The 25,003-nt window shown below is 40.4% G+C and overlaps 1 protein-coding gene across 8 annotated transcripts in view; it reads left to right on the top strand.

The window, feature by feature from the left end:
• CTNNA3 (catenin alpha 3) overlaps positions 1-25,003 on the top strand; it is a 411,474-nt gene that overhangs the window by 348,977 nt on the left and 37,494 nt on the right. For all 8 annotated transcript variants that reach the window (XM_085064278.1, XM_085064275.1, XM_085064277.1 and 5 more), the window contains 2 exons: positions 8,105-8,197; positions 15,450-15,631. In XM_085064278.1, the coding sequence (XP_084920404.1) occupies positions 8,105-8,197; positions 15,450-15,631 (275 nt within the window). The remainder of the gene's footprint in view (positions 1-8,104; positions 8,198-15,449; positions 15,632-25,003) is intronic.

Raw genomic sequence — 25,003 nt, 5'->3', positions numbered from 1 at the left:
ATTAATCTATCCAAGGGAATTTTTTTAGTGTGATTGTTTAGTATAATTCATGTAATGGAAACAGATGGATTTGGCATGTTAGAAAGAAACCTTTGCTGAGGGGGCTACCATTGCTCAGACTTTATTCATCTGATAAACCTACATTTCTTGTGGAATGCTGAATTGTGTCTTTTTGTCTCTTATTTGTCCTTTCTGAGCACTGACATATTCACAGTTAAACTGAGATATTCACTGTTCCTTTTTTTACCTTTAATATATTGATGTATTCCAAAACCAGATTTTTTTCTGCATTTCATCTGCGTTGAAACAGTGGCTTTGTTTTGGCTTTGGGATATACTCTCCTCCACAAAAAATAGAGACTTCTAGAGAGGAAAGGGAGATTCTGCAGGAAGGCAGGCTCTATCCTGTGGTTTTAAAGTATGATTTCAACACTGGTTCTCAGAAGTGGATTTATCTTGCCACACCTCGCTCCATCCCAGGGTGTCGTGTGTGCATTGCTGCCAAGGCACACTGTTGGCTGCTGCCCAGCACTCTGTGTGCCAAGAGCCCAACGTCCTTTTCAGCTGGTCTGCTCCGAAGTCAGGCAGCCCCAGCTTGTTTTGTTTGTAGCTTCTGCCTTCCTAGGTGCCAGTATTTGCATTTTGCCCTGGTCAGTTTTAGAAGATTGCTGTCAGCCCTTTCCTCCAGAGCGCATCAATGGATCTGGATGACAGCCCTGCCCCTGAGCCTGCTTGCAGTTCCTCCATCTGGTGTCATGTGCAAACCTGCTGAGTGAGCACTGGGTGAGCTCCCACAGCCCCTTGGCAGGGATGGCCAACAGGACTGGCCTTCAGACAGACACCTGTGGTGCTCTTCTTGTTCCCAGCTCAGGGACAGCCCGGGAAGCACTGCCCTCTGAGCCTGACATCTGACCCTTTTGCATCCCAAGTCTAATGTCCCAGCTTGGGTACAGGATCTGGGAGATGGTGTGAAGAGCCCTTGTAGGTGATAGGCACTGTTCTGCCCTCACCCAGAAATGTGGGAGAAAGCAGTCACTAGGCATGCTTTAACCTTGAGAGATCCATGATAACTGTTCATAGTCAACCCAGTGTCCTCCGTGTGCCTGGAATCAGAGGAGTCAGTTCATGACGCTCCCAGGGACTGATAGGAGGGTGAGCGACCTGGACTTGGCCATTTTGTTCTTCTGTGCTTCATTAAAAATGGGACCATTTGGAATTTTCGCAGAGGCAAAATGGAAAGTAACTCTCTGGTTGCCTTGGGAGTTAGGCTGGCTGATAGGCAAGATGTTTTAGTTTACTTTTAATACAGATAAGATAAAGAAAACAAGTTCTAATTTATTCTCATTTTCAGATGTTGTGGTGATGTTTAGAAATAAAGTCTTGTATTTCAAACACAGCTATAAACTGCTTATATATAAGGCCATATATAATTTTCTTTATGAAGATTACTAGCAAAAGAGCAATGGCTTAATTGATTTTCCACTATCCATTTTTGAACAACTTAAGAAGTACTTACCTTATAACTGAAATGTCTTAATTAGCTTCCCACTAGATGGAGCAAATGTATGTCAACCCAGCAGAGGAAGCAGGGAATACATCTTAGATAGCTGAAGAACAAATCACTTGTATTAAAACCTGCTGTTCTAGTCTTGTTAATTATTAGTTTTCTGAGTTTAAAATGGAAGCTTCTAGGCCAGATGGTGATATTTCCTACTTAATACACATAAGCAAAGGCTATGCTTTGCATGGAACTGTGTATCAGTTGTCATGGTTCTCATGGAGTGAAGGCAGGGACTTGGATTACAAGAAGTGTGATTGCAATACCTATGTTCGATCATATATCGTTCTTAGGGACTTGAAATTCTTTTAAAAAAGTTATACCCAAAAAAGTGCTTTCTTGAAATAAAATAACTGGGAAAAAGTAAAGAACCTTCCAGGTTCCTAAGGGAGTCCTCAGGTCCCTCATGAAGAATTTGTGCCCCTGAAATCTTGGCTTCTTTTCTGGTCATTCTACAGGACTTACAAAACTCTTACCTTGTTTATAAATCTTGCCCTGCTTGTGTCTTTTCACCCTTATGGCTACAATACCATTACTAGTTGGGATTTTCAGGCAGCTGTCAAGTTTTCCCCAACTCTTTAGAGTTAAATACGTGTTCACAGCTTTTGTGCAGCATAACTAGGTCAGTATTTCCAGGAGTAAATTTCTCTTTGAATTGCTGTAGGCATTAGTTGAGAGTGGCATGCATACAAAGTACTGTCAGGGAAAGGAAAGAGGAGGCAATGAAAACGGCTGAAATGCATGTTTCCATCATAAGAAGTGTAGCTTAGGATAGAAAATAGGTGCTAAAACTCTATGTGCCAATTTACTTTGCTGTGCCAACTTCCCAGTTTTTCTTTAAAAGGATTTTCAGAGGGCAGTACTCAGAAATTTCACTTGAAACTTTTCAATTACACTCCTCAGCTCAGATCTTCCCTACCTCCTGGCTGCTTATTGAGAAGACTGTTATCCTAATGTATGCTCAGTGAGACCTGGAAGCACTGGAATTGTTAAAGGAGTCAGGCGATAATAATCTTTTATTATTGAAAATAATTTGACATCTTTCAATGTCAAAGGTCATCACTTAATCTCATAATTAAATTCTTTGTTCTTCACCAAAGTTTATATTCTCACAGATCTTAATTGGAATTACGACTTCAATATATAAAAAAGTATTTTGCAAAATTTTCTCTGTTAGTAACAAGAAATGTTTATTACCTACATTTGAAAGTGAAAATGTGTACAGGCTGTGGCAGGATAATGATTTTACTGTTGCTTAATGACAAATTCCTTGCCAGTGCTTGGTGACAGTACTGCTGTCAAAGACAGAGTTCTGATCTCTGGCTTAATTAGTAATTTGTTTGTTTTTTTGTTAACAATATCCCAAATAATGTGGTATGCAAAAGATGTCATTTTAAGGGAATTGCCAAGAATAGATTTCAAGAATAGATGTGATCATTTTTAACAGAGGGGATGATATTTACCATAGCACTGAGATGTCTCAATATTGACAGATTAAGAAACATAGTATTTTAATTTGACTTTTATAATGTGGGATTTATTGTTCTCTCAATTGCTTTTAGCAAAAGCAAGAAAAGTACTTTTAGTGACTAGATAGCAACAATTACATGAGGCTCTTACTAACTAGTCAGAAAAAATAATGCTTTTAGTTTCTTATTCTCTTTGTAGTGTATCAAAACTCTTGCTCTGGCAGTCTGTCAGCTGGCAGAATTAAGTGTGGGATAATGGTGCTGTTGTGACTAATATACGAAAATATCACTCAGTAGCTGTATATTTGCAGAGCATGCTATTTTTGCATTTGTGACACATGTACCATGGTTTGTTACACTGAGTGACATGTGGCCTGACACGATGAAATGTTCAAAATACGGGCGTTAGGTAAATGTCCACAGTAGAATAGATATCTCTGTAAACGCACTGTGTGCTCACTGAAGGACGTAATAGACAAACTCTGATCCTCCTGGAGTGCCTGGAAGCATTTCTGTTGCTGCTGTGGGATTTACATAGCACAAAGAACTGCATCTGCAGTAGTAAAATAAAGACATCACTCATCAGCATAGCTCCTGTTCAGGTGTTAGTCTGCTCTGCATTTTAGTATTGATCAGTGAGATAGAATGACTGATGGGGCTATTGAAACCAAAATAAGATAAAGCATTACAACATACAAGGACAGTCTAAAGGTCAGCATTTAATCGAATGTTAGATAAGAGGAGATGGCTTCCTTACACAACACGATGCCTTTTGTCCATTTACACTGTGTATCTTGAGGTTTTAGACCTGGCTCTGCATTATATTCTATCAGCTGAGACCCTTTATTTGCAGGATTGATGGTTCCATGGGTTGTATGTGATCTTCAAAAGCAAATGATACTGATAAAGTTCTTTGGATGATCAGTTTTGAGGAGGATTTGCATTAAAAACTTTGGGTTGGAGAAGATGCTGTGAAACCTAGTCAAATTGTTATACAAAGCTTGGATTAAAAACCACTTAAGCCAAAAAGCCCATTTGCAACCAGTTTAGAAAAACTGGCAGAGATCGAAAGACTAGGGTCAGACCCTGGTTTTATTAATTATTCTCTTTAAAATCCTTGTGGAAAAGTAAATTAAAAGGTTTGTCATCAGAGAGTGGTTTTCATTTCATGATGAAAAGGTAATTCATATCCTGAAATCACCCGGGTGCAATAGTAATGACTTGCTGTTGTGGCTTGAAGTTGAGTACCAGGAAGGTGTCAAATTCATCAATATTAGACCTTGCTGTAAATATGACTTTGAGTTCTCAGCCCAAGTCTTCAGTAACAAACCCCCTGAGAATGCAGATTTATTACAATCATTGAAATGTGAAAAGGAGTGTGTGCTACCTGTGTCGCTTGTCAGCCACAGTAATGGAATAACAGCCTAAAATGGATGTGTAGGAATACACTTGAATGCATTTTTGTCAGGATCAACAAAGGCTCTCACAAAGGACTGCAATCTCCCTTGGAGCCCTGAGCCAGGGGCTGGGGCAGGTGTCCCGTGTCCCCTTGTGCCATGCTTTTGCTGCCCAGCTGCTCCGTCACCTTCTTTGTAGTGTAGGCTGCTCAGGCTTCATCTTGGAATGAATTCTCCCCTCCTCCAGCACCTCTAGGGGAGACTATTCATGAGTTCTGCTTCTCTGACTGCTGGCAACCTCCTATTTTTATTCTGTTCAGATTTGTTTCTAAATTGTTTGCCACTGTGTTACACATGAGGCTGTAGGTTGTTGCTGACCAGAGTCTTGTGCCGGCCTTCATTTTACCTTTCAGCGTTCTTCCTTACATTTAGGGAAATGCCACGCTTTGTATGTCTTACAGTGAATTTTCCATTTGTCTTGTATTCATCCTGTCACTGACTACAGTACCCAAATCTCTTCCTCTTCTGTCACATGCAGTTGATAAGACTCTTGTGAGGAGTCTTAATACTCTCAGCTTCCTTCTATGCTTCTCACTCCCATCCTCCAGCTGTGCTGTTCACCCTGTGCAAAATTTCTGCTTATTGATGATTGCACACTATTTTTTGTTGCAAGCCCTCATGTTCATACCAGTTTAACCATGCAGTCATGAAACATTCCTTTTGAATAGCCATGTGTTGGTGCATGGAATATTCATACAAGCAGATGCATGTATGTCTCAGGTATTTAATAGATAGTGGATCATGAGAGCAACATAAAAAAATCAGAGATTTTGTGTTGAATTACGTAAAAGAGCTTCCAGGGAGAGAAAACAGTTGAATAACTACTTCTGTTCTCATTGTTACAGTGGGGAGTGTTTTCAGTTTTTGATGTTGTGTTTGAAAATGACTGTAGTGTACAGTTTGTGATTTAAGGTTTGATAAATCAACACTTTTTCTCTGCTTGAAATGTTGATCTTACTTGTCCGTTAATAACTGGATGGGTTTGTTTTGTTTTTCTGAATTCTGTGGCATCAACAATTCAAAATGTGGCAGATTGGGGATTTGGAGAGAATTACCTGGGAAGAGCTTGATGGGAGTGCACTCCTCTGGCTAGGAAAGGGGGCTTTCTGCAGGAAACTTGTCATCCCAACCCCAAATAGATTTTACTAACCTGAAAAGGGCACAGGTGCTATTTAAAACCAGAAAGTTTTCTGACAGAATTTATCCCATGAGGGTTCAGTTCAGGTGAGCAACACTTTGATGCTGAGTCAATGTTCTGCATCTGATAAAGAATTGGAGAGGGAATCCCTATGCCAGTGCTGCTGGAAAGAGATCTCTGTTCTGTGACTTGCAGTTTGTGAAGTACTCTAAGATGAATTCTTCTTTGGAAACTTACCTGAGACTGCCATGGAGAGGTGTCTTATCCTGCTGTCCTTTTGCTGACCTCTTTGCTTGCTGAAGTTTCCATGTTGAGGCTGGTAATATTTACGTAGCTGGACTTAACAGAAAAATGGTATCAGTGGAATTCTACAGAATTCTCTTGATGGCCCTAAAAGAACCATCTTGTAAATATATGCAGTTTGTTGTTGGGTAATAACTGTATGAAGGTCTTAAACACATGACCTAAAATTTGCCTATGTATAATGTGACTGTCTTAAAGGTATTAACTGTGCTGCCCAGCCACAACGTTTTCAGTTCCATGTTTTATAGAAGAAAGAAACCCAATGTGGGATTCCCAAGTATCTGTCCACCCAGGAGGAAATGGTGCTCTGCTCCCATGAATCCAGCTTTGTGGTCATTGGGGGAAAAAATTACAAGCTGATTTGATAAAAACTTAAGAATAGGAATGTAGTTTTAAAAATATGTATTGATAACCCAAGTATAGTTTAACTTTAAAAGGAAAATTATTTCTTTTTTCTGTAAACTTCATCAAGGCTCTTACCACCTGAGGGAGTCAGTGTAATCCTGAGAAGCTGAAGTTACTCTGTTTTAATATCCTTTCTGTTATTGATCCTCTAATCAGAGTATCCCTAAGTGTTTCAGTTAAAGTGAGTTTGTGCTGGTTTCTTTATTGCAGGAATATCCACCACCGCCAAAATCTCATTTTGCTTTCACACTGCAGCTTTTCCCAACAACTTTTGTATGGTAACAGCCTTTGGTTACTGAGGAATTTTTACTAGGTCTAATTCCAGTATAAAAACTGAGACTTCATCACAATGTTAGTCTTTGCCTGAAAATAAGGTGTTCCTTTTCCCCACTTTGGCGGTGTAGCATTATGCTTATCTTTGTCCCAAAAATTAATTGTCTGTTTCCTTGTGGAAGTTCAGGTGTTTGTATCACCCCCAACATTCTATTTCTACCAACTTGTGCACTGATATTGAGTTATTTTTTACAGTATCATTTCATAGAAATGATCACTTTCTTCAGTGAGTGAAATTGCCTGTGTGCTGCTGAAGCAATGGATTGCTATTTGGACCTTGTTTCACGGCAAATGTTGAACTCTGTGGTTTAGGTACCACCCTCTGACCACAGAGGTTCTTTCTGAAGGACATGAGTGTATGCAGGTAGATTTGTTCAGGTTAATGCTGTGCTATTACCATGCTATGGACCCAGAAATAAAATAACAGAACCCTGCAGTGTCCCTCTCAATATATCTTCTTTGTATATGCCTTGACAGTGAAAACGTGAAGGTGAGAACATACAGCAATTCTGGATTAAAAATGTTCTATTTGACTTGATTGAAAATTGGGTAAAAGTAATGACTGCATTTCTTTCTGCCTGTCTTTTACTAAGGTTATCTGATAGTCTGGTCTTGTCATTTTTCTCTTGGCATGTCAGGCTTTTGGGGGACTCAGAACATCAGGATTTCCCTCTAATTGGAACTCCAGATGCCAAGGTGGTAGTAGATCTGTCACCAGCTTTGTAGAGCTTGTTTTTACGTATTTTTGGTTCTTAAAAATGTGAATTTACTTGATAAAGGAAAATTTCTTGAGTGGCCTCTTGCATTGGTAGAATCATTATTGTTTTTTAAGTGGTTCATAATTCCAAAAATTTTGTGTGCTTCATTGTGCAGTTTTGTGAGTGATGTACACCTGCTTTTAATGTTTTATTTAGTGTCCATTATACAGTCATATTCATTGTGCTTTTTTACTGTTTATTTATGATGAAATTCAGAACTTCTGCATGAAACCCCTTCACTTTTAATAATATTTAGTTAAAAGGGAAGCTGTAAACAAATCTGAAGACCTGGATTGTATAGAAAATTTCTCGTCGTAAATGAAACAGAATCACAGAATCAACTAGCAGTTGATGTGACTAGGAGGAACAGATAGTGGAATGTGCAATAATACCATGTATAAAAATAGCAAATTAGGGACACTTATTTTTTCTGGTAGTGCAGGAATTTGTGCTACTTAATAGAACTGGTGACATTTTCAAAATCCATTCTTTTGAGGTAAAGGTTTCTTGTTAGACAGCGATGCTAGCAGCAGCACCACCAATTTAAACACAGTGTAGTAACTGCTAAAACAGGACTGGTTGGTGTTTGTCAGACGTTATCTCAGCCCAAATATGACATGTTTGACATGAGTGCCTGAGTTACCAACTCTGACAGAGAATAACCCTTTCCTGCATTTTTCCCAGACGCCCGAGGAGCTGGAAGATGTGTCTGACCTCGAGGAGGAGCACGACGCGCGCAGTCGGACAAGCGTTCAGACCGAAGGGAAGACTGACCGGGTATGTGTTAGCCCAGGGCATGGGGAGAGCACTGTGGGGAGGGGGAAATGCTGATGTGTTCCTGTTCCCATGAAGTCACTTCACAGCTGAGGTTCTCTTAGTTGCAAGAAGTAGTATTTTGTAGATATTTACTATTAAAATGTAATAAAAGATCCACTAAAGCTTTAAAAGATCACATTTTCATGCATGGTCTTCTAGTTGTCAGCTAAACCAGAGTACTTCTTCAAAGGGAATGATTTTCTTGAAAACCATAAATAACACTTACTTCAAAGGGCACAAAGCAAGAAGGGATGCTGAAGACAGCAGTAGGTAGGGAGCTAGCTGTCAGCAATCAGAGGCACAGGTTGGTGCTGTGGGGAGATGTCTTTGGGATGTGCTTCTCCTTGTGAGGTGGAAGAGACTGTTACACATAGACTGTGGTTAATACAGCTAAAACCCCTCAATACCTTACCATTAGAGTATGTACATTCCTATTTTTTTCCATTTCTCCCTAAAACAACACAGTTACTGTAAATGTTCCTTTTTGAGAGAGCATGACCTAGATAGAGGTCATGGCTTAAAGCCTGATTAAATAGTTTAGAAACAACTTTCCTAGATTTCAGATCCTGCTATTTGGGCCATAAATGGCACATTACCCCCAAAACCAAATAGAAAGATAATAGAAAATGATAGCTTTGACTAAATTATATATGCATGCACTCAGCCTAAAGTCACATATTGACAGACACCTGCACATATTTTTTAAAAAGATGTCTTAACAAAGATAAAAAATCGGCAGCAGCAAACAAGAACAGTGATATATGGCCTCTTTGTTTGGAGTGCTATTTGATATTGATATTTGAAGATTTATACCTCGAACCTGTTCAGCAGTATGAGGAATCTGTGCAGGGAGGACAGATTTTAGTGTTTAGCCAGTGTGTGGTTTAGTGTGGTGCCGCAGCTTTGTGTGCTGTTGGGAGGCTGTTGTGTGCAGTGTTGACACCAGCAATGACTGTGTTCCAGAAGTGCTTTGGCAGGATTGCACAGCAACCTTTTTTCCTCCTTGAGTTCTTTCTCATGGGCATTTCAACTACAATAATTCAGTTTTATTTATACATATCTGGCTTCATGCTCATTCTGCATAGCAGCACTCTTGATTCCTCTTGCTTTGTCAAGAGTGTTGTAATTTCTTCATTGTCACATCTCTCACTGCTCCAGTGGGGAACTGGTGCCTTTTTTCTTTCTGTTTTTATCACAACATATAAAACCAGATGTGATGTGTGTATACCACTTGTAACAAAGGCTACATCTTAACTAGCAAATCCTGTTTCCCTTATGTATGAAAAAGTCATGTATTATTAATAACACCTTCAGAATCTATCTCCATAAAGACAGAGGAGAGGTTAGTGGTGAGATGGTAGGACTGAGATTTGACCTCATATTTATCTTCCTGACTCATCTTGAAAATGTTACTTTGTTGATCTTTTCCCTCAGATAATTCCACATTTCTAAGATGAGTGTGATTCTGCCTGTGGCACCATCCCATGCTAGGGGATGCAGGTCAGCTTGGGCAACGTGCTATGGGATCTCTGGGTATTTAAACTGGATGAAAATACTGATTATTTGTAGGGTGATTTTATATCCTTGAAGAAGAAGAAGATCCTTAGGATTAAATCCTTAGCTACTGTAAAAACAGGTAGTTCTTGTGGATCCAAGAACTAATGCAGCTTTCCCATCTGAAAGCTTTTTCTTCCTCTGGTGGTTGTGTGTAATTTGTGTAGTCAGCTCTGCAGGCTTATCACACCAATTTATGCCAGTTTATGAGGTAGAGGCTTGTTACTGTAGGATTTGGTGTTGAAGAGAAGGGCAAGTAAGATTTTGCCCAGTTCATTTTCAGACTTAGAAGACTGTGTGCATGTTAATGATCAGGAAAAAAATATTTTAGGTGTTTGAAGTTACTAAATTAGTGATGAGAACAGCTTATCTTAATTTCAGAGTTGCTGCTTCAGGTTAAGGTGATCATATTGAGGAAGAGGCAAAATGTTCTACCTCAAAACGTAATCCGCTTAGGGATGGGAAGAGCAGAACTCTTTCAGGCAGCCACACAGCCACATTTTTTTCCTCAGAGTTCTGCAGACAGTTTTGTGAATGCACTGAGAAAAATGCCTGAGATTAAGATGATTTTTTGTACAGTTTTGTTTTACACTGTGTTTGTGCAACAATTCTGGGCTGATACAAAGTTGACTCAGTGTGTTCTGTGAATGAGGAAATCCAGGCTAAATTACTTAATTGTTCTCTTTGTATTGCATTTTAAATACAGCAATCGATTATATAGCTCTAAAAATCTACCAAACTCTAAGAAGAGAGACTGCATAAAATAGCAAAAACCAGGAACAACTGTTGATACTTATATAGAAAGTAGTTAGAGGGGAAGTTACGTTTGCCATCAAGTTAATAAGTTAATTAGTTATTCTCATTCAAGAATAACTTTACATCTAAGTTCCTATATTAGGTGAAATGCTGACAGACATTACCAGGAAGCATGTGCTGTTTTGTTAATAAAAAAGTTAGAATGTTTTGTTAGTTTAATTTTTGTCAAAGTCTTACACAAGCATGAAATACTAATGATAGGAATTCAAGTGTAATGAAAATAACTACTGTAATTTTGACACTTCATACATAGCAAAAGATTCCCTGTCAGGGGTCTTGATCTATCAAAAGCATTTAATTTTCTTGCCAATTTTTAACCCAATATCCATAAAGGGAAGAGATTAAGTTACTGAAGGACTCAAGGTTGTAGGTGTATATTATGTGCTTCTGCAAAGTGGAGCTGGAAAGAACCCCAAGATCTCAGCTAATCCAGCCATTTGGCCCAAGGCAGAATAAATGTACTTCTTCTTGACACACATATATATGAACTGCATTGCTCTCTCTACTTTGCTCATTAATGAAATTGATATTTTATTGGGAAGTTTTTGTATCTTTTTATAAAGATACCTCATACGTTGCAATTAACATGTTCATCATACCTACCTGCAATGGACACAGAGAATGTGAGTTTCCTTTCTGTATGTATAGTTTTTTTAATGTACTTGTACATCCTTTTGCTATGTCCTCTCTCTTTTGGAAACTCCAGGTTGAATAACTCCAATAACCTTAATTTATTCTTCAAGGTAGTGTTTCCTGTATGTCCTTTTAGTCTCTCTTTTCCTCCTCTGGGTGCTCCTTCAGCTGGTTAATGCATTCCTGAATTCTGTGTCCAGACTGTTTATATTGCAATATGTGTGAAGCCCTTTTGCCGTGGTCTCAGCAGCACAAGTATGAGGTTTGCACTATTTCCTGCTGTATGCGTAGTTCAGAATGAGCTTTGTATGAAGTTTGCCTTTCTGCCAAGAGCACAACCTTTTATCAACTATGAATGTCCATGGAACTGCCTGTGACTAATTTTTAGTCAGTTCAGTGTGTGTGCTGGTGATTTTTCATAGGGTGAAGCCCTGTTCTTGTCTCAGCTGCAATACAGCCCATGGTGTTTTCAGATCATCTCTCAAGTTCACCTTGAGTTTAAACCAGGCCTCTTGCACTGCAAGTGTGTGGTGTGTACACTGGGTTCTGTGGAAATACTGATTAATGCTGGGGTCAGGGCAGCTGCCTTCACACCTTTTCCTGATGGTCCCTGGGTTTGGTGTGTGTTCTTGGTAAGTGCTCTGTGAGCAGTTTGCTAACCAATATCACAACCCTCTGGAAGTCATATCTAGGCCTTATTTCCCCAGGTTAATTATAAGGATGACATAAGAGCCAGTGGCAAAGCTGTGGTGAAGCCCAGACTTAGGACAGGTTGCTTTTTCATCGGTAGGCTTATGGCCCTGGGACAGAGAGAAATTACATTAAATAAGGCACAGTTGCATCATCTAAGCCACCTTAGTGAAGGCTGATGCAAAAATGGCATTAAAGAGTTTGTTTACTATCTTCTAATAGTTTTACCTCTTTATCAGGTTTATCCAATTACATTGTGTCTACAAATACAGCAGAACTGTCAAGGCAGCACAAATGAGGCACTTTCTGAACTTGGTTAAGGAATGCTGCACTTCAGCAGGCTTGCTGCAGTTTTTGAAACTGGGCGAAGGCAGCTGGTGACAGCAGGTAGTAAAGTATCAAAAGAACACAGCTTCTCCCTGCTGTCAGCATCACACACCCACACAGTTCATCTCTGGGGATCCATATTCACTTTGCTGTGAATTGCTGGATATACAACATTCTATCACCTCTTTGTCCAAACTCAAAAAGTTATTCGCTCAGTAGGGAAAGAGTACTAAAAGGAAGTGGACACATCTTACTCATTTTAACAGAATCCCTTTTGACTCTATGGTGTCTTTCTGAATGCATTTGTGAACATACTGGCATTCAGAACACATTTGTAGAATAGTTCTATCTCATGCTCACCTTCCTGATAAAATAGAATCATAGACTCCTGGAATGGTTTGGGTTGGAAGAGACCTTAAAGATCATCTAGTTCCACCCCCCTGCCATGGCAAGGATGCCATTTGCCAGGTGAGGTTGTTCAAAGATCAGCTCACATGTGTGTATTTTATGACAGTGGTCTGCAACGTTTGTTCAAGAACAAAACCAGTTAAAAGTCATGATTGGAGCTGTTTTGAAACAGCTTGATTGAAATATATAGCTGTCCTTGGAGTGATTTGGAAGGGTCCCATTCACCTTCACCAAATGTCCAGCTGACTGGAGCAGGAGAGCAGGAACAGACAAGAGGGCTTCTTGAGGCTGCTGAGGCTGTGGTGACTGGGGTTTGTTTCTTTGTAACACAAAATTGCAGCAAAACCCAGTTTTTCTTTTCTCCTCTATAGTTACATGACATACTGCAGCTTACAAAGCAGGAAGTGTTAAATGATTTTCAAGGGAGATTCTTTGATTTTACTTGAGTGTATTGTGCTGCTTTCTGTTGCTTTCCTTTCCTTCCTGTTCCTTGTGGTAAGAATGGTTGTGGTGTGGATCTGGCCAGTCATTTGGTTTTAGGGGTCAGGAAAGAAAAAATGCTTGTCAGTCTGAGATTTAAAGAGCATACTAAGCAGTTTATGTGAAAGTCCAGTCCTTGGAGTGCAGTTGGAGACAAAGATGGGCAAAAGGCCAGTTCTTTGGGTTGGGGTGTCATTGGCAAGCAATGTACCAGGGAGAGAAGAGTCAACATCTCCACCGCATAGTTACTTCCCATGTGTCCTTATGTGGCCTTAAAAGTTCCTTTTCTCTGACAGAGAACTGACTGGAGAGATGGAAAGGCAATGAAAAGAAGCGCCTGTCTCACAGGATAAGTCAGGTTGCAAATGGGACAATTCAAATAAAATAACTTCAATGTTGGAGATTCCAGCTAGGAGGGACAAATGGCCTCCTGAAAAGTTAATTCGGGGAAATTCAAGAAAAAAATCTACACCTTTTTTAGCAGAAGAAAGAAAATATCAGAAATACAACTTTTCCTCTCACCTAGTCCTAACTCTGCTGTCTGCTACTGTAATAATCATTTTGTCTTAGAAGTAATGAAAAAAATAATTTTCTCCTGGTGGACTAAATAAACCTGCATTAATGTAACAGTCATTCATTTTAGATCTTTATTTCACAATTAGTTGTTGCCTATTCTAATACAAAGTTAAATCTATGCTTAAAATGCTTTGTATACAATTGCTTTATTTTGTTGCTCTGCATTGTTTTAAAGCAGTATGTGGGAAAGAAAAGCCAAGGTCAGAATTACAGTTTCCTTTGCCCCTTTGTTCCAGTGGATAATGTGTCTGATTCCACCTGAAGCTCATTACTGTTGGTAGATAGCAGGATGCTGTATGTCCCAGTTCTCTCATTAAAATGTCATCTTTCTTGTGGTTTCAAGATCCAGGCCTGTGATCTTGAACTCAAAACAGTGTTGAAGCTGGGGGCTAGGAAATATCACAGACATCCACTCAACAGCAAACATCTGTTAGATCATAAAAGTTCTCTTCCTTCTGTAGCTCACCTCGGGGCTTTTTGACAGCATAGGAGAAGTTATCTCCAAATAGTTGCACTTTCTAATTCTGTGACTGTAGGGTAATTCTGACCACTGTAAGGTGGTTCCTTCCTTAAGCATTCTGTGATTCTGTGTGATTGTGACTGCAATTGCAGGTACATGTTGGGAAACCTGTAATTTTCAGTAATTTGTATAAGTGACAAAATTACCCTTGTGACATGATTCTAGTATAAATAAAATCTCTGAAAAGGCATGGCTTGAAAAACATACACATTATGTATAAAACTGATTGCCTCTTTTATTAATTATAAATAATCCAGCCACTGCCTTAACTCTCCATTTTATTGGTGGTAGATAATGTTTTCTAAACAAGAATAAGTGTATATTGTTAATATTCATGGTTTAATTGCACAGTAATGACAGTGTGTTAATAATTGCTGTGTGTAGTTGTGAGTTGCTGATGGCCTGAAGGGAAGGTGTGAGATAAGAACCACCATGGCAACAGAGCCATCAGGACCAGCAGGAATTCCTCTCTCCCTGGGTAGGAGGTCTGATGGAGGACCAGGACTTCCATGCTGGCCACATAGTATCGTAGTCCCTGGCTGCTTCCTGGCCTGTTTCTGACACAGGAGCAGGCTGCAGTCATCTTGCTCATGAAGAAGAGCATTAAGTAAAAACATTTCTCTCACTGTGCTACATTTTCAGGAGCTCTTGGTAATCTTATTTGCATACCGATTTCTGACATGTTTGACTGTTCGTCTTCTGCAAAGACAGAAGATGCATGTTTGAACAATTAAATCTTTTTCAGTTCCTAAAATGATAATATAGAACCTTCTCAGGAGAGAGAACAAGCATATCTGAGAGTTTCAGGACAATTAAGCCTTTTCATTGATTATTTTGTACCTGAATCAATACTGCGTTTTGTACCTTTTACATGTGTCATACTTGAAACTACCTCTTTAGTCCTAAGAAATAGGAAAATTTGTCAGTCATATTTCATAAGGGCTCTTAGGAAGAATTTATTTTTCTTTCTCTCACTTTAATTTTAATGGTTTCAGGAACACACCACTGTCCTTTTCATACTGGGATAATTTATTATGTCAATCCAGTGACAACATACAAATTTCAAAATTTGGAAGTGCTCAAATTTGAACAGTTGGCTCAGCCTGTAGTGTGTTTAAACTATAGATTTATTGATATGCTGTGGTTTTGCTTAAGAAAAGAAAAATATTCTGACATAAATGTTTTACAAATCAAATGATTCTGTTTTAGGCCAAGATGACTCAACTGCCAGAAGCTGAAAAGGAAAAGATAGCTGAGCAAGTGGCTGACTTCAAAAAAGTCAAGAGTAAGCTTGATGCAGAGATTGAAATATGGGATGATACCAGCAATGACATAATTGTTCTGGCCAAGAGGATGTGTGTGATTATGATGGAAATGACTGACTTCACAAGGTAATTATGTAAAAAAAGGTTCTTCAATATTTATAAATGCTACAGGCCATTGTCACAGTGTTACAGCAGGAAATACAGGGTTTTTAATGTCAGCTCAAGGCATTTCTACAAAATTGAGTGGCTCAGCTGATGCAACACATCAGGTAGGAGTAGTGAAGTGTTGGGGGATTTAGTGTTTTAAGTGACATTTGTGCCTAAGTTTTTTCCTTTGTCCTCTCGTTAATTTGTTGGTAGGGTTTTTGCACATCTTGTAGCACCCTATTTCTGCTCTCAGTGAAAGGGGAAAAGTGACAAAATAATCTTGATTGTAAGCTGTAGTTTTGTCTCATCTGTTGTTCTTTCTAGTTGTATCAGACTGTGCTGTCAAGCATAAAACACACTGTACAGAGCCCACTTGTGACAGCACACATTCAGACTCATACATATTTTATATCGCATTACTTGCTGATGCTTTCATAAGAACCCTTGTGCTGCTAGATGGAGTTTTAAAGAATGAAGAGTACCACAGCAGATAGCTCTCAAAGCTGGTATTTCTTTCTGCTGCCAGTATTGTATTTGGTGATGCTCTTATAACAGGAAACAATCTTAAATGCAGGAGCTTTTTCTGCCATGCTCTGAATTAAATGTTCAGTAAATCTCAACAAATTGACTAGAACAAAGGAAGATACTGTTGGTGGTGTCTGTCCCTCCTTTCCCCACTCCCTTGCCTCCCCCTGGTCTAATTAGCAGTAAAAGAGTTGCTGACAGGTGAAGCCTTAAAACACAGCCACTCTTGCAAAGACACTGTCTCATAGAAGAAGTCCTTTCATGCAAGATACTAACAAATTCCTGGTGGGTGTCAGTGGGCAGGGTTGCATCGAGCTGAACCAGCTGACAGAGCTGGGCTCTGGGGCAGGCTTCTTCTGGGGAAGGCAGATGTTGCATTTTATCACACTGGCACTTTCCAAATCCACCTGCAGGTGAGAGAGGTGTAAAGACCTGCATGGAGAACTCTGCAGTCCTTTATAAAGCTGGTTTTAAATATGTCCTTCAGCTAGGAGTTCTGTTTCTTCTTCAGTGATGTTAGATGAAGTCTGATGTTTGTATCTGAGCTCTTGGTGCTTCTTTCCTTACTGTTGCTTATCCAAGGTGGCAGTCACGTGCTGAAAAGCACAGCTGGCTTTCTCACTTGCTGCTCTGTGCAAATATGGGAAGAGATTATAGAGTCCTTTAGGTTGGAGAAGATCCTTAAAATCATTGAGTCCAACCATTAACCCATCACCACCGTGTTCATTGCTAAACCATGTCCAGAAGTGCCACATCCACATGTTTTTGAATAGTTCTAGGGATAGTGATTCCATCACTTCCCTGGGCAGCCTGTTCCAGTGCTGGACCACTGTTTCAGTGGAGAAATTTTTCTTAATACATAATACCAACCTCCTCTTGGTGCAACAGGAGGCTGTTCCTCTTACACCTGTGGCTTGTTCCCCTGGGAGCAAAACTCAACCCCACCCAACTCCACCCTCCTGTCAGGGAGTTTGAGTGAGATGGTCATCTCTGAGCCTCCTTTTCTCCAGGCTGAGCCCCACCCTCCAGCTCCCTGAGCTGCTCCAGACCCTTCCCCAGCTCCTTTGCCATCTTCTGGACACCCAGGGGTTGAATATTACAGAAGCCACAGCAAGCACTGGCTCACCTTGGAGTCTGAGCTCTCCAATCTGTAACTCCCGAGTTCTTAGACATGGAAGAAATAAAAGATTCTGGCAATTTGTATTTGTTGCATCAGAAGCCACTCAGATAAATAGTAGATTACTGTATTTCAGTCACTTGTTACATAAGCTGATTGCAGTTGTTCTTCAAATGGTATTGTCTTCCATTCATTATTATTTAATCTCAATGAGTGGTTTTCAAAGGTTTGGATTTTTTGCTCTGTCATCTGTAGAAATAAATAGCAAGAAATTGGCTGATCTGCTATAACAGTTTTAATAATATTTTAGCAGAAATATTCTAATTTCTCTGCTGATTGGCTAAAAATATACAAGAAGAGTCCCAGGGTTGCTTTTGGTTTCTTTTGTTTTTTCCTAAGCTTTGTGTGTAAATGGAGCAGGATTTTTGTTTTCCATTGCCAAAGCACGCTTACAATTAAAAAGATATTTGCCAATAAACATACCTAAGTCCCTCTTGCTCATATAAAGGAATGTGTATCTAATTCAAGCAGTGCTTTGGATCCCAGCACTGGAACTCGTAATTCCTGTTGAGAAAGTAGCAAGGAAGGGTCAATGGTTTAAGCATAAAGGGAGCTCTGCTATGAATTTTTTGAGAATAGTTTGTGTTTTGCTGTTTGAGCCCTGTGCACCAGGGAAAGTTCCTTCAAACAGAGAACTGCAGGATGTCTCATGCAGGATTTTCCCAGCACTTTGATGATAGGAAAGGTACACCAGGGCTCAGGTAAGATTGGGACAGCAGGCAGAGCTTGCTGCTGTGTCAGAGGTGGTTTTGTAGATGCACCGCAGAGAGACCAGCATTGGTATTTGACCTGGCTGGGGGTTCCACAGTCTGTCCTAGCAGTGTGCAGTCTGTGGATTCAGGACTCACAGTGCCTGTTGAAGCCTCTAGGACAATCCCTCTCACTCTTCTGTGGGATAAAGAGTAAATGAGAGTCGCTGGACTTTCGCCTCTTCCCCATTTTGTAGGTTGTTAGATTCTGGATGAGGCCATATGAACACTTTCTTTAAACAAAAGGTGACGCTCTCAGCAAACTGTTCAGAAAGTGTCTCATATTTGTTCTTGCTGCATGACATTTGTTTCTAAAATGGCATCAATATCAGAGTTAATATGAGAGATATAGTGAAAGTAGCAAAATAAATTAACAAGACTTGAAAAACGTAAATCTAGCAAAGTCATCCTGCAAAAGCTGACCCCCTTTATTCCTGTAGTAAGACTAAATGTAATTCTGTTTATTCCTCTAGTACTTCAAGGATTGCAGCTTGGCTAAACTTTTCTTTCTAGTACTCTTAGTTAACACCAAGTGCAGCTGCCCTATTGAGAAGGGCTCCTCACCTGGTAGTAGCCACAGTCCTTAGCCTTAATTCATCTGGGCTTCTAGTCTTTGCTTGGGAAAGGAAAACAGGGATTGAAAATGAAGGTGGGAAGTTAGGATGGCAGTTCTGTAGTTATTGGGACTTGACGAGATCGTGGGACAGACAGATGACAAAGAGGACAGAAGAGTGATTCTATTCTTAATTGAGTTCATTTGTGAAACTCCTCACCATAACTCACTATTTGATTTACTTTTCCTGGTGGCCCTTCCCACCAAAGAGTTACCTACTTGATCCTCCTACTTCTTATCCAGCAGTCAGATGCTTTTTAAATTCTGTGGAGCTTTTTCATTGCACCCTGAAATCTGCTGCCTTCCTTGCCTTTTTCTGGCCCCTTCTAGCCCTCAGATTTATCTCAGCTCCATCCAGCTCCTCTCACCCATGTGGAAGCTCCATTTCCCAGCTCTCCTGCTCAGTCTTGTCCCCAGTCACCAACCCAGTTTATTAGTGCCACAAAGGATAATGGTACCTTTATTACTGACCCCCTTGAACTCAGTGTTATTGCAGTCACAGTTCACCTGCAGATACTTGTACAAATTTTCCCTTTTCCTCCCCTCTCTGCTCATCCCAGGGAATTCACTGCCCAGCACTATTTCATTAAGCAGTCTGGGATGCTTTTGAGAGTCCATAGCTACTCAGTGTTTGCATCATAAGCTCCATATGAGAACAAACAATTTCCACTTTAAAATTACTTCATCAAAACTCACCTGAAGATTGAAGGTTGTAGAAATTTTGTCAACAGAGGTGTTTTCCAGCTGAGTCATCAGAAAGGACAGAGTTATTTTGGAGACAATGACTTTGGGCAAAGAAGGTGAACCTCTCCTTAGGGTTCTATATCAAGAGAAGCTTCTACTTGTGTTAATTATATAAAGATGTTCTTTAAGGTAAATTTGTTTCTGAGCAAGAACGGTTGTGTGTGCATACTTGTATTTGTTTTATCATCCAGGCCTTGTCAAACAGAGCCAGCAGGATTTCCTTGTTCCACCAGAGTATGTTAAACAGGTACATTTTGCTGTTCAAGTGAGCAGCAGAATCGCATTAGCTCCAGTGGTGCCAATGCTGTTCAGGGTTTGCAGCACTCAAGGATCCTGACTGTCCTGCCAGGACTGTGTGAAGTGGCCTCGGGCAGTTGTTGCTCTCAAACACAAACATGGGCTTTCGGATTTGTGATGGATTGTTGAGGGATGCCAAGTTAAACTGTGTAGCACAGTCAGCTGATACTGCTCCTTCTGCCTGAATATCATCCAGCTTCTAATATTTACATGAAAAAGTGAAGATTTGGAAGGCAGAAATCCAGTATCTGTGTCCTCCTGCCCATCTCAAAAGCTCATAACTGAGTCTGAATTTCCTTCATAGCACAACTGTGTCTTTATTAATGGTAGTTGCAGAGAATATGGTATTTCATATGATGCTTATCTGGGTGCTTCTGCCACTTCCAGAGTAAAAATAATTTCACCTGATTCTTAAAGACATACACCAGCAAGTATTTAATCTGATGTGGCAGTTGCTACTCAATGTAGTTTTAAAAATTAAGTGCTAAATATTCATCCTTTTATAGTAAAATTTCTTTTAAAAACCTCCAACAAAATCCAAATATATCACTTATTTTATACAACCCTGTATTCCAAAGGGAAAATCAGCTGGTGGATTGAAGTCTTAGAATGAAAAGAGAAACATTGCAAGGGGAAAAACCAAACCATTTAATGGTTTGGCTCTGTGGCAGTGTTACTCCAAGTATTTATATATCCCATTTGCCTACAAGCTAAGTGGATTAATTTTCTTGTAGTAGGCATAATTAACATTAACGGTAATATTATTAAACAAACACAGTAGATCATGAATGCACAGTCTGATTTAGATCCTTTTGGTAGGGAATAAACAGATTTGACTCAGTGACACACTGATGGCAGTGTGCAGCTGCAGAGGATGTTGGGGGTTCAGAGGAGCACACACACCCTTCAGATGGCTGCTGCTTTGCAGGTTAACAAAGCATGCTAAATACTTGTAAACCACTGCAGTGAACAGCTAATGGCCAAAATAACGAGCACGACATCTCTTCCTTTCTTCTGCAGCATTATTGTGCCAAAATACAGCTTACTCATGTCAGGAAACAGGTTTTGCTAGTACTCATAACTGGAGTAGAAATACTGAAGGGAAAGGATAAACTGGAGCTGCATGTCAGCATCACAGCAGGGAGAGGACAGGTACATACACAGGCCTGTGTGCACCAGCTTTGTTTTTGCAGTCTTCAGTTCTTTTGTGTCAGCTGTTGTTCCTTAATCACAACCATTTTAGACACTTCTGTTCTCTGCCTTCGCTGTCAAACCCAAAACAATTTTCTCTCATCTCTCAGTACTGCTGCTGACTGCAGGCAGCACATGATGTTCATAATGCTCTAGGACAGGCAGGAGGGACTTCTGGGGCCCTGAAATTGTTCTCAGGATTTCTGGGAAAATGAAAGCTCTTTAGCAAATGTTGGGACAGAAGGAGGTTCTGTCACTATTTCTTCCTTTTCTTAATGACATAATTACATCATGGATATCCTTCTATGCTATAAGCATGTGTAATTATATCATAGTTTCTCTGTTGCTTCTTTCCTTGGATGGATGAGGCACTCCCAGTTTGCTCTCTCATTTAAAAACTTTTTATAAAGATACTTTATCTGTGCAACTTCCATTTCCTCGGGACAGAAATGAAAGTGAACTTAATACTGTCCTATTATTGACCTATTGAGCTTAACAGTTACACTCAGACTTTTGATGGAAAGGTGACAAAAACTATTTCAGCTTGACATTTGACCTAATTTCAACTTTTATATTGCCAATGCTTGCAAATAGTTTTGGTTTTTTTGGGTTTTTTAATTTTTTTTTTTCCTGCAAGAAAACCAGATATTGATACAAGTAGCAGGGCTTGGAAATGGAACCTTTTTTGTGAATGGAGCCTTTTTAATGTGGATGTGAAAGTTATTTTAAATTAATGTTTTAATTGATTTCAAACAGTCACTCGCAGCTCTAATGGAAAATGACTCCTAAATGTCATGATATGGGTAGAAATCCAGACACCTTCTCACAAAGAGAATTCTGCCAGGCATCTGGTTGAAAGTCTGTGTTAAACTCCTCAGCTTAAAAATTCTGGTGGTGGTTTGCTTGAGTGCTGTGTTTAGTTGACTTACTGCTGGACTGGGTGAAGCCACTTGTGAATCATTTCTTGCTGTAGGATGCCTCGTAGTCATGGAAGCTGTGAAGATTAATTCCTCTGATTAGAGCAATTACATGCTCCACATCCTAAAAGAATTTTATAAATTGAAGTCCAAGAAAATGTGTTCCATTTTAAACAGTGAGCCTCTTAATTGTGCTGTTTCTCTAGATGTACTTGGTTTGTGCTGATGTGTTAGTTATACCTCATGTGAAGGTAAACAGGTTGTAAACATAGGCCAAAGCAATAGTGACACAACCTCCCCATCTCAGTGTCCAGGTGTGTGTGACTGGTATTTACTTGAAGGCAGGGCATCCTCAGAAAATCAGAGATAACAGCTGTTGCTTCTTTGCTATTTTTCTTGTAGTCCTGTGCAAGATTTCAGTGAATTCCTTGTGTTCTTAGCAATATTACAATTAGTGTAACAGTTATTTCAGAGTATCTAGTACTACAACCCTTAGCGTTAAAGTTGAGGCAAAAAAGTGAAGGGATGGAGACTGTTACTGGTTGGGCAAAGAATATAATGAGGAAGTATTGCCCATGCCTCAAGTACATAGTCAATAACAAATTAATAAAATGGAGACGTACTCAAATATAGCAAAATCCCAAATAAGGCAGACAAACAGATCTATGTAGTTTCTGGCACAAGTCCATCCAGGACTAAAAGCAAATCATCTATGAAATCACAGTGCACATTACAGTAAATACAGCCTTATTTTATTGACAGACTGGGTGTCTTGGGCCACAAAGAGCCATCTTTAGGGGCTGCTGTAGTCAGAGGACAAAGGGATTTCAGAACTCTGAAGTATCAGCTCCTGTCAGCAGAGGTGTCAGGAGTGTAAAGAGGAGTTCAGGCAGTAATCTAACAGCTTCCAGGCCAGATTTCCCGTGCAGCTCTGTGCCCAGCCTGGAGCCAGGGGTGTCTTGCAGCAGTTCAGGTTGTGCTCTCAGCTTTTCTCAGGGGTCACAGGTGGGGCCAGTACCTCAGCAAGGGGGAGACAGGAACCTCTGAGCTCTGGGCTGCTGCAGGGCAGCCACAGTGACTGGGGCTACTCCACTGCCATCCCTGGGCACCTTCCTCCTTGTCCTCGGGGCAGCAGGAGCATCCCAAGGCTGTGAGGGCTTAGCCCAGCAGCTCCCTGAGGGGAACAGGCCAGGCTCCAAGGGAAATCCCAGTGCACACACAGCTGGCACTGAGCACTGCTCAGCTCAGCAGCATCAGCGTGGCAGTCCCAGCCAGGGGGAGCAGGGGACAGCTCCATGGTCCCTTGAGGGGCACAAAGCCAGACTCCAGCATGTCCCTGGCCTGTCCAGGAGAGAAGCTGCTGGCTGGGCAGGGCTTCCCTGGGGCTCGTGGGCCTGGAGGGGCTCAGGGGAACCTGGGCAGCACCTCTGGGGGCCACTGGGGCTCTGGGCACAGCAGAGGCACTTCTCAGGCCATTCCCATGGCTCAGGCTCACCCAGAACGAGAAGCCAAGATTGTGTGGGAAACTCGATACGAGGTGGTGATCAATGATGTGGTGGAATTCTGTTCTTGTGCCAGTGCTCAGGGGAGTGACAGTTGGGTAGCTTTCTCCAAAGGCACTTCATGGAACCTGCTTTTGGAGCTTCAGTGTCTTGACGCAAGTCCTGGTTTTATGTTTATTTTGCTCAAGCTGTTGTTGGGTGAGAGCACCCAGCAATGTCTCCCAGGAAAATAAAAAAGCAGTCATTAAAAAGGCAAAGCACCTCTCCCAGCTTTTTACCCTTTAAAATATAGGCCTATTTTTATGGGATTTATTTGCTATATTTTGTACATGCTATATATTTTTGGCTATAACACCATATGTTCAGGTTCTTCCTGAATTAATTAGCAGAAGTTAGAAGCTTAAACCTTTGGAGGGCTTCCAGGAAACGAGACTGGAAACTTTTGCAGTTATCAGCCCCTTCACTGGAAGGGTAGGCACAGCAGTGAATTAATTACAACCAGAAATTTGACATAAATTATTATCTACTTTTTCTTTCTGTGAATTTAATGCTGATTCAAATGAAAGTTTTGCTTACTTCTGCAAGAGATCAGTCATGTTCAGAGTATGATGTACACCCATATTTCTCTTGACAATTTATTGTCCAAGTATGGATGTGTGGCAGTTACTGCACTCTTGACCTGGCTGGTAAAACAGGAGTCTGGAGTTACTTGTCTCTGCAGAGTTTGTGAACGTGATAACACAAATAGTACCTACAGGAGGTACACAGAAATGAGTACTAATTGCAGTCAGTGAAACAGAAAGGGAGCAGATCAGGGAGGATTGCTTTAGAGGCTGACTAGGCTTTGCAGAGCTGGTGCCCTCAGTTTGCTGATAGTCCTCCAGGGCTTGCTTTTGGCTGCTGTTAGGAGATAACTCCAGTAAAGGGGTGGTGTTGGCTGTGCTGCTACTCTGATCTCTGGGGGAGGCAAGTGGGCAGTCTGCAGCAGGGAATGAGGTAGTTAGGGACTTCCCTGCCATCTTCCCCCTGCTTCTTTTTTCTTAGCAATGCTATCAACTTTGTATATCAAGGTTTCTCTATCTGAATATAAAACATGAAAAAAATTTGGGGCCTTTAAGTAATGTTCTCCAAAGCAAAGAGATTTTGTAATACAAACTATCTTCTTTTACCTTCACATGTACAGTAAGTCATAAGCATTGGAGAAAAATGAGGTTTTGTCTCTTTGTGTTCTGGATGTGCCTCATATCACTGTGTAGATGAGGTGAAGGCACAGCATACCCTGAAAACCAGGCTGATGTGCTACCCAGCTGCATCCAAATCAGCTGCTCTCTCTCCAGACTCTGTGTTTGGCTTTGGTTGTTTGAGATGCCAGAAGTACATTCTAGGCTGAGGAGAAGTATGATGAGAATTTCCTCTACTGAAATATATTACTTCAGTTATTCCTAAATGATCATTTTATTATTAATTTCCCTTTTCTTTTGCACCACTTGTTGTAGTTACCTTTTTCTGTGCAGATGAAGCCCGGGTTATTTCAGAGGCTTTTGTTTTTCCAGAATCACTTCTCTTGTATTATTTCTCATGCCAAATGTCTTATTTCTCTCTGAACAATCAACCCACAGGAAATAATTTCCACAGG

Source organism: Lichenostomus cassidix, chromosome 6 (genome assembly GCF_008360975.1).
Source record: "Lichenostomus cassidix isolate B80296 chromosome 6, HeHo_3.0, whole genome shotgun sequence".
NCBI lineage: Eukaryota > Metazoa > Chordata > Aves > Passeriformes > Meliphagidae > Lichenostomus > Lichenostomus cassidix.
This window is presented reverse-complemented; position numbering and strand designations above follow the sequence as displayed.